Raw genomic sequence first — 10,423 nt, 5'->3', positions numbered from 1 at the left:
AACGAAAAAAATCTGTGTTAAGTTGCACACATGTATGATTTAGAGCATAAAATTTGTTTATTTACATTAAAAAACATTTTTTACAACACAGATGAAACGATGAACACTGCTATTGTGTGGATGCCAAATGCTGTGATGCATTCAGTCATCTAAAAAACAAACACTAAATTATTTGCTTCAAGTAGCATTCTATAACTTAATCACTTTTAACACAACTGGGTCTGTTTCGACAGATTCACCATTTCATCACCGTTATCACATCTATCATACAATGTGCCCAAGACTGCATTTAACTTCTCCAGTTGTTACATGCTCATTGGCATGTGTCATCCAGGTAAACTATCCAGGTTGATATCAAGTACATACATACTGTACATATATAGGCAGTGTCTACTTCAGATAAACATAAGACATGATCACTACTCCAATAGTCATTAATCATCTTAGTCCTCTTTTTTGTTTTTTGGGGGGGGGATCCATCACATAACATCAGTAGGAGTTCTTCACCGAGTCATTTTTGGGATAATTCTGAAATACTCTAAGATGTGGGCATGTTTAAATCTGAGACACTTGAAAATCCCTGCCCCCTCATCAACATAATGAGAGTGTAGTTTTGAGTTGCATCAGCGTGGCACAGAATAGGGATGAAGATGTTGGAGTCAAAAGGTCTAATCCAACAGCGCCCTCCTATCACCTTAGCTTGATGAACCAGTACAGGACAAAGAAGACGAAAAGGCAGAAAAGCAGCATGTAGCACAGCAATTTGGTCTGACTGCCTCTGGACAGCTGTTTGACTCTGCCGATGGTGGCACCAAGCAGGCCGCCTGTTGAGTCAAAGTCTGTGTCCTAATGTGGGAAAGAGTGATAAAGAGTTGAAAGTCCAGGCAAGCCAGTGACGAGGCAGTGATGACGGTGGAATAGAAACAAATGCTTTTACTTTATTACTGTGCTTATTTAAGTACTACTGTGAGGCACTAACCTGTCCTCCACTACATTTAATTGGGAAATGCTACCAATTTTTTTACACCAATTCATTTATGATGGTTATAGATTTTACAAATGTTTGGTCATTAACCAAAATTGTATTATGGTTCACGGATGCAACGTTAACATGCTGAATCAGCAGAATAAAATCATAATAAATACTATAACTGTTTATTCTTAAGTAAGAAAAGAAAAGAAAGGGAAACTCACCATATCCTCCATCATTTTATTCTGGTATTTGACCTCCGTTCCAATGTCGATAGAAAGCTGTACCAATATATAAGTAACAATATATAAATATCAATATTTGAGTAAAAGACAATGCAGCCATTAGTTTACATCCTTTAAGACCTATAATCCATGTGCGTACCATATGTTACATTTATAACAGTCATGCCTATTGTTGTAGCATTCATCAATAATAGTCACTCAACACAGTTCATCCATAGATACTCACACTCTTCAAAGCGTTGACTTTAGCTCTCAGCCCCTCCTGTAGATGCTCATTTTCCTCTTCATACACACTGTATCCACTTGCGACATAATTCCCAGGACCCCCTTCGCCTTGGTGGAAAGAAAACAACAGTAAACACACCTTTACGTGGCTACTTTAGCCGTATGGAGCCTTTAGCTAGCTGTTAGCTAACATTAGCTGGCAAGCGGGTTAAGTACGAGTTTAAAATGAAGCTGTACCGCTACGTCTGTCTCTTACCCAAGCCTGCGCGCCTCATCTTCAACTGTTGTTTGTGTAACGTACAAGAAAACACACGCCGAGCAAATGAGCTAGAAATGACAGCTAACGGTGATGGGGCTGAGTACGGGAAGTAACATGCAACATGGACGCCACGTCATCATACGGTGGCTCACGAGGGCAATCTTTGGCGTTGACAAAGTCGCAAAATGTAATACGCAATAATGCGGTGTGTGTGTGTGTGTGTGTGTGTGTGTGTGTGTGTGTGTGTGTGTGTGTGTGTGTAATATTGCCGCATTTAATTATTTTGAAATAAATGTGGTTGTTTTGATGTAATAAAAGGTATACAAATAAATATAAATGATAAATACATAATACAAATTTGATTTTTTTTTTCTGTATGTGGGTCATATGTCTGTCTTTAAAGCACGTAACGCACCTAGAAATAACAACAGAAAATAGCATGTAATGAGACAAACTGGAAGTGAAAGTACGAACGACATGTAGCCATTTTTTCTTTTGGTTATTATTGTATTGTTATCACCTTTCATATATTAGCATTCCCTTTTTGTTGTGTGTGTTTATTGTCTTCTACAGTCCAACTCGTCTGTATATACTGTTTTTTAATCAAACATAATAAAATTAAATTAAAATTGGATCACACAAAAAAAGTCCCGATTAACTGCGAGCTGCTGCAGTTCTGTCTGTGGCCGAAGGAGGGCAGAGCTCAGTATCCACAGCTGGCGACACTCCGGAAATAATGGGCTGTGGTTACAATTAGCATAATTATACCTGTTTTGTTTTTTTAATTTGCTTTTCTCATAATTAAAGACTAATTTGATGCGCCACCTGGCGTGTACGTTAAGTGACCTGACCTGAAAAGTTGGGTCACGTTTTATGTCTCCGATGTGACGGGACAGAGAATTGACCGGCAATACTGGGATAGAGAGGCCGAGTGGAGGACTTGAAACACCGGGAGCAGACTGTGGAGGACTTGCCAGTGCGGTGCTCGGGACTTGGGCTGTGGTGTCATTCATGCAGGCGAGTACTACATTTGTTTTCAGTACTTTACTGTAACATTGTAATATTGTAAGCCAACAAACTAAACTCATCTGTCTGTATTGACTGTGCCTCATACATTGGGGAATGACTTGCATAAACAAACACTGCTTTTCCAATTAATGTGGCAAATTTGATGAGAGAAAGCTTTCTTCTTTTGCTGTCACATTCTTTTATTAACAGGGATTTGTTATTTAATGATTATTTAAATGCTGACAATCATTGGGAAGTATTACAGAGTAAATGGTTGAATGCCCAAGATATAATCTGCATCAAATGCTGTGTAATGGCCACATCTACATGGTTTCCATGGCTACCAGTTGCTCCGCCTTAGCACAAAAAAATATTTCAAACTGTCTACTGTCCAATGCATGATTTACATATACATATAATTTTCAAGACAAAGTGCTGTATTCAAAAAGAAAACAACAGACCTTCTTATCTTACAAGCACAGTCGGACCTAAAGCAAAACAGTAAAGAGTTAATCTGTCTTTGGGTGGAGAAACACATTATTCTAAGGAGAAAATTGCTATGATCTTGTTTTGGACACTGACAGATTGTTTCCTTTGAACATTTTGAAATGTGACCACCATGAAATGAAGACAAATATCCTTTGTATATTCAATAACGGCACTAACTGACACATCCATCTGTGCTGTGTAGGATAGAAAAGAGTTTCTCAATATTTCCAAAATCCCAGATGTGCTGTTTAGCAGTGATTAGCCTTCCTGATCCCCTCATACATCATTCCTCACCTATCCCTGTGCCAATATCGCAGGAGACAGCTAATATGATATAGGAGATTAAAATGGCATTCATGATGTTAATTTATTCCAATCCAATATCTTATAAATAAATACAACTTTAAGCTCCTATCTACTATAATGCATTTCAATGCTGCAGCTCTCATCTTTTTATGCATCACCTAAAGGCTTTGCTGTATGCATGACCGAGACATGAGTGTCAAAGAAACGGAGAATATTGATTGAACTGTGGGCGCATCACGGCCTTCATGGCTCTGAAAGGATTGGATTTATCAGATTGGTCTTTAGAGTGGAGAAAGGCGTTTGGATGGTAGAAAGCTGGTCATAATCCTTGTTGTGGATCTAGAGCACTCCTGGTGCAATGGTGCTATTCTATATGTGTTCATATTCTTCCCTGTTTGTGTTTGTGAAACACTGTTTGAAACGTTCACACTGATAGTGATGGGGGTTGCCCATGGTCAGGTGCTCTGCAGTTAGGGATTCTTTGCTCAAGGGCACCTCAGCAGTCACTGCCACCTGGGTAAAAACCTAATGAGTATGGAAGCTTTTGCACACAATGGGTTAGCGTATTTAGCATACATTGTACAGCTATCCTGGTGGTTTTCAAAGGTAGCAAAGTCCACGTAGCTCCCTTAAAGCTCTTTAATTAACACATTGTATCTTGTTTGCTTGATCAGTACAAATACTGATGTGTAGGTTCGTAATGTGATGGACTATCTCTTGACTGGGACTACTTCTAGACAACCAGCGGTGGTATAAGCAGGGTTTTTTTTTATCTTTATACAGTCAGGCTCGCTGTTTACCAGGTTCTAGTCTTCATGCTAAGCTCAGCTACAGTAAAGTGCTGCTGGTCCAGCTTTGCATAAGAGTGGTGTCAATTTTCTAAAGTAACTCTCTGCAAGAAAGCAAATGGGCATAGTTTCCCAAGATGTCGAATGATAATTTCTTTAATTAGTATCAAAAAGAATCATTTTCATGCTCATCTATTAGGTAAAGAAAAGATAAGAGACTCGCATCGGCTGTTCTACACATAAAGGTAGGACAATATAAGGTACTTTATTGTCCCCAGGGGAAATGTTGCCTGGGCTGTAGTGCTACAAACGGCTGCAATAAATGATGTAGGATGGCTCAAGAATCAAAGAGATACTCCCCACTCGGTAAAGTGTGCTGCCATTTGGTGAGACAGGAGCGTAATTAGTTAAAAATAAGAAATCTTCAGTCACTGCACTGAACTTCTTACTTGGTACTGCTGATGCTTAACAATATCTGGCTCACTGTTTAGCATAATTTCTCCAGAGGATGGAACAATGGATGAGTCAGATGACGGAGGAGTAGAAGAGTAGAGGAAAACATGCCAGAGGAAAGATCAAAAGGATACTATTGTGCGTCCTACTACTGGTCTCAGGAGAAAGGATTTTGATTCCCACACTTAACATGGCTTTGAACCGCTGTTAAAGGGACTCTGCCAGCCCTTTAGCAATGCTCCGGCTTGTAAATTGTTAATATGACCATTTGGTTCCTGAATAGATGTTCCTTAGAATGGATGCACATCCTCTCATTCATTAGTAAATGGGTTTTAATGAGATGTGCGGTTGAATAAAATTGGAGTACATTTCAAAATAAAAGTAAACGTTATAAATAAATAATTACTAAAACTCATTTAAATTGGAACAAAAAAACCCCCTAAAAAACACTACAGAACTACTTTATTAAAAACAAAAAACATCATGGTTTGGCATAAAGTGACTGTGAATTTGATTATAAGTACTTGGTAATGCAACAAACCTTTTTTGTTTACACTGGAAACAAACTGCGGTCTCCTGGGTGAAAGTACTGTGTTGTTTGACCCGTCCATCACGGCGATCTCCCCCGTTGATTTGAAACGTATTTGTGATACGTCAAAACAAAAAGTAATAAACACAATTTAAAAAAAAAAGCTTAAGGAGACAATATTTTAAAGGAAGTGAAATAGAAATGTGACATTAATAGAAAGAGGACCGGGGCAGAACTGTTCCTTTCTCAAATGAATCAGGGGAGAAGCTCACATTTAGCTTCATTCCATGCTGCCGAATTCCTTCAGGAGAATCCCCCGTCACTCGTAATGAACAAGACTATTACTCAGACTGAAATAAGTTGTCGCCCTGTTGGATCCATGTTATTATGTACTCGTCTCATCTGTGCATCAGCGCATTTGCAGCGAGTGTGCGCGTCTGTGTCGGCAACCCGACGAACCCCCTTGAATCCCATTTGAAATGCACAAAACTCCCCATTTAAAGAACCCGAACATGAGTCCTCTTCAAATTGAGCTTTGATTCACGGGTTGACACCACCACTGATTCCCTTGACAAAGGAGACGCAACACCATTTATAAATGAAATGAAATATGGATTCACTTTAGTGTTGGCTCACCCCACTGGGAGCTGGGCTTGAGTGGCTTTGTTTTCCTTCTGATTATGATGAACACAAGCCTGTTTAGTTCAATCCAACACACGACATTTTATCAATGTGTGTCATTCAAAGTGCATCTGAAGATTCCATCACTGTGTTCGATGTAACGTCATCTGACTCCACGGCTTTGCCTTTTGTCCTTCCTCTTGTCACACACACACACATTCACTCACACACACACACACACACACACACACACACACACACACACACACACACACACACACACACCCTCTAATAGTCAATCCTTTCTTCTCTATCTACACTTAATGCAGAGCAGATATATTATCAGTGGGCTGAATGATCACCATCTGGCAGAAAAAGGGAATACGTGAGCTGTGTGTTTACACTGGTGTTGGTCATTGCTGTTGTTCACTATGGAATTACACTAAAACACCCCATAAATTCAAATAGCACTGGCATGTCTTAGTTTCATTATCTTTAACACAGCTGAAAACGATTCGGCGGTTGATAGATTAGCTGACAGACAGGATACAGATCACAATAATGTATAGACTTGATCATCAAAAATGCTTTTTGCAGTATGTTTAAAGCCTTTTAACTCCAGTACCTAGCATCTATGTGTTTTCTGCTGCACGTCTTTATCCCAGCGTCATCTGCCGAAGGGTGTGGTCGCCGGCTGCACTCGCCGACCCCAGACACTTTGTTGATCACACGTGTCCGTTTAGCCGCAGCAGATTCAATCAAGCCCACTGCAGGCTGTTTACCTCAAGATGTGATGCAACAGAATGTAAGTGAATCAACACCTGGTGGAAATGATCTTGCATTATGGTAATGATGCTGCAATACCTTCTCACTTTTTCTTTTTATTTCAATCTGAACTGATCGCTCCAGTGCGGCTGTGAAAAGTAACAATTTGCAACTTCTGGAGTACTTTTAAAAGTTTTATTAAATTTGATCAAAAAAGTGTTTTCATCAAACTATCCTCAAGGACAAATATTCTCTTTTACACTGAAGTTGATTGTTTTGTATAGTTTAAAAGACTGTTTTTACTGTATGTTTTACTTAATTAAGTAATTACTTAAGTAATTAAGTAAATGTACTCTGTAACATACCACTGGTCCCAATGTATTAAATGAGCAGTCTATTGGTCTGATGTGAAGGAGTGGTAGCGCCTAAATCCGTAAATCAAAAACATACTCTGTTATTTCCTTGAATTGGGCAAACATTTGTCTCAGGATGTTTGAATGTCGCAGCCTGTTTTGGGAAACACTTCCAGTCAGCAGTAAACATTTATAGACACAAATTAAATGTCCAGGAATTATTTTTGGTACTTCAAACAGAAAAAAGGAAGGTAAACTGAAATCACGGTGGTAGAAAGTACAGAGAGAGGACTTGCATGGCTAGCAGCAACAGCAGAGTGCGGTTAATTAAAAAGCAATTCACAGGAGTATAACATGAATGGGAGTTTTGTTGATGACAAATGTTTGCTGCATAGTTAGTTTCCAACTCTAAACTCTGATAAAATAACAATCAGGAAAAAGCCCTTTGAGGAGCTGACAGTGTTTTGTTATATATTTGAGAGATCTCACCTCTTATAATGAAGGCATTGCATTTGTTTGAGAGTCATCTGATAATAACAGGACAGGAGGAAGGCATAAAGGTGTGAGGGTCCATCCATCCATCCTCCTAAAACGTTTATGCTGTTCAGGGTCATGGAGCCTATCCCGCCACACGCAGATAATGAACCATCAAGATGAAAAGGCATGCTTAATGCTACCAGCTAATTGGCTTTTCCTGCATGTCCACGTGAAGTAGAAACGTTTGCAGACATGCAATTTAGCTACGTGAGTCATAAGCCAGCCAGGAGCAGATTGAGCTTGTTGTCTTTGATCATTTTGCGAAAAAATTTCCGTCATCGCTTTTAAATTCCTGCAGACTCGTCAAGCTGCTTTCATTTCAATGTGGAATCATTAACATTAACTTCATATGGTAGCCGTGCATAATTTTAATGTTGAAAGTCTAGGAACTGACCGGGCATGCCAATCCACCGCATACTCATTTGCAGCTGCCACAGCCCTGAGCAAACGAGACAAAGCCCACCCTGATGTGAATTCCATTTGAAAGGCTTACCAACACGCCAAAAACAGAATCACAATTTTATGCACTGCTGTGTCCCTCATGTCACCAAAGCTTTGCTCTGCTGCACATCTCCTCCCTACATTGTGTTGCTGCACTGCTTGCCTTCGTCCAGCTATAATTGAGTATCACCAGGGCTCAACTCCAGCACCGTCTTATACCCCTGACGGTCGCCATGGCAAGCTCTGACAAGTAATTCATAGCTCACTGAGTAGGGCTATGAATTTCTTTACATTAATTTCCCCTCAGGGATGTGGCATAATGTCAAACCCCCAGGTTTGTTGCACTTGTAGAATACTTATTGTGGGCTGGCTGGTCTGGCTCAGATACGCTTTATATATGTATGTCCAGGCGGTAGTAGGTTCCGCCAGTGAATTCCCAATGCATTACTGCCGCAGCAGATGTGCACCACGAGTAACGAACCATATGGTGGACGTAATGAGGCTTGTTTGCAAATTTCACACAGGGATTGCATGGGCTTAACTGCAGCCTGTTTATTGCGATGCATCATTCTCACAACGCCAGTGCTAATATTCTCCCAGTGATCTGTGACCTGCATAAATATTCTGTTTGTTGGCGTATTGCCCCAGATTACAGGGCTGCTCGAAAGTCGGCTATGGTCAAAAGAGAAAAGCCACGTAACTGAGACGAAGCCAACGTAGTCAAATATTTCCTGCATGTCTTGTCCATTTTATTTCTTAATTTCCTTCCTTAATACATTTTTTTTTTATCTATTACTGACTTATCTTATTGATCCCTTTCACATTAAACATACTAATCCACCGCCCATTGTTGATATGCAGATATCTTAGCAGCTGTGCAGTGACAGAGCTCTTGATATATTGACTGATAGACAGATTTGTGTAATGGCTGTACACAGCATTTCACATCTGAGCCCGTTATCAAAGCAGCAGCCTTCACACGGTTGAGGGTTGTTTTCTGAAGTCAAAGTTACACATTGACACTGAGTTCACACCACCTCCCTCAGTGTGGGAGGAAGAGTCAGATCCCCCGCTGCCTGTTTCGTTCTATAACATCCTGACCCACTTTCCCGACTATATGAATGGAATCTGATTCTAAAAAGCCAGCACAGGTATTAGTGCGGCAGCGTTTTTCTAAAGAGGAGCGACTGTGAACCTGTGAAATTTGTCATCGCGTAGATAATGGAAATCTAAAGCCTGGAGGTCATGTAACAGAAGCGTATGATAATTACAACACGGCAATTCTAATACAACTGCTGTAAGAGCACATGGTGAAATGATTCAGTGATTTTATAGTAAAGGTGACGGCACTATGAAAGTATTACTAATAATGGCTAGTATTACTGAGACCATGATTGATTTTGTCACATCACTCACATTGCTGTACTTATGAATACAATGGCCCTTAATGAGACTGAAGGAAGAGCAACAGTGCCCACTAGTTTTACGTACGAGAGCGATCCTCTTCGCTCTCTTCACTCTGAAGCATTCACCCTAAATGACGAGGAGTATAATTAGATAGTGTGTATATTAAGAGTGATTGACGTAATGAGTGATTGGCACAGTCCGTCTGTTCCTGCTGTGTCAGCGAAGAGAAGATCGCATCAACATAATGCCGTCAGGAATACATTAGGCACGACCTTCCCCGAGATCACCGCGGTGATAAATATTTGTGGGAAGAGTTGCACATAAATATGAAACGACTTAATTTAGACTACAAACAATGATCTGTTCATGCATGAGTTAAGTTTTAAATTCAGTTGCTTAAGGAAGGAGACTCGTATTGATCGACAGGTAAGTGAGTTGTCTCTCTTCTGGCATTCTCAGTGAAGAGACGCAGCTGAGGAACACATCATTATACCTTCCTTCTCCCAGCTGACCTGTGCTAACTCGATTCAAAGAGGCAATTTGAGGTGTAATGCTGTGTGCCATGAGCTGTGATATGGAGGTGGGAAAACATGTTTTGGGGTGGTATACAAGGATGCTTGTTGCAGAATATCAATCGGCGAGGCGAAGGGGGATTTTAGACGCTGATGAGCAGGCATAAAGGAATGTTTCTTTTTGTTCCCTTTGCCTTTAGTTCAACCGTAAACACGTGTTGAATTCAGATGTATTCTCTCCGGTGCTCACGCCCTCCAATCTTTTTAGTTTGCCCCTGATTTCTGTGAAACTGTTCTCTACCGCCTCAACTTTGATGCCATCTTTAGATCTGCAGGCTTGTACCGAGGGTGATGTTGACATTAGAAAACTAGGCACAGGCAGATGCAGTTAAATCTTGGACACAAGGACGCTGCAAAAGACAATGCACATGAAGAATAATAGCAAAACAGAGACTTGATTGGCGTTTGCAGTTTTGCTTGGCCAAAGGAAATATCAATATGGCTGGTTTCAACTG

At 40.3% G+C, this 10,423-nt stretch overlaps 1 protein-coding gene across 1 annotated transcript; it reads right to left on the bottom strand.

Moving 5' to 3' along the window:
- Positions 1 to 33: 33 nt before the first annotated feature.
- bet1 (Bet1 golgi vesicular membrane trafficking protein) lies at positions 34 to 1,826 on the bottom strand. The gene is made up of 4 exons (XM_084031931.1): positions 1,697 to 1,826; positions 1,442 to 1,548; positions 1,195 to 1,251; positions 34 to 846 (listed from the first exon to the last, which is right to left on the bottom strand). The coding sequence occupies exons 1-4, from the start codon at positions 1,713 to 1,715 to the stop codon at positions 691 to 693; spliced, it is 339 nt and encodes a 112-aa protein (XP_083888057.1). The 5' UTR covers positions 1,716 to 1,826; the 3' UTR covers positions 34 to 690.
- Between the last annotated feature and the right edge of the window lie 8,597 nt (positions 1,827 to 10,423).

Source organism: Eutrigla gurnardus (assembly GCF_963514095.1).
Source record: "Eutrigla gurnardus genome assembly, chromosome: 17".
Taxonomy (NCBI): domain Eukaryota; kingdom Metazoa; phylum Chordata; class Actinopteri; order Perciformes; family Triglidae; genus Eutrigla; species Eutrigla gurnardus.
The sequence above is the reverse complement of the archived record's forward strand: the minus strand, read 5'-3'. Positions and strand labels throughout refer to the sequence as shown.

Bases quoted from the DNA above. Each gene is read 5' to 3' on its own strand.
- bet1 (XM_084031931.1), bottom strand. The intron at 1,252-1,441 runs GTGAGTATCTAT...ATATTGGTACAG, and splicing joins AAGTCAACGCTTTGAAGAGT to CTTTCTATCGACATTGGAAC. The intron at 847-1,194 runs GTGAGTTTCCCT...TTCCCACATTAG, and splicing joins ATAAAATGATGGAGGATATG to GACACAGACTTTGACTCAAC.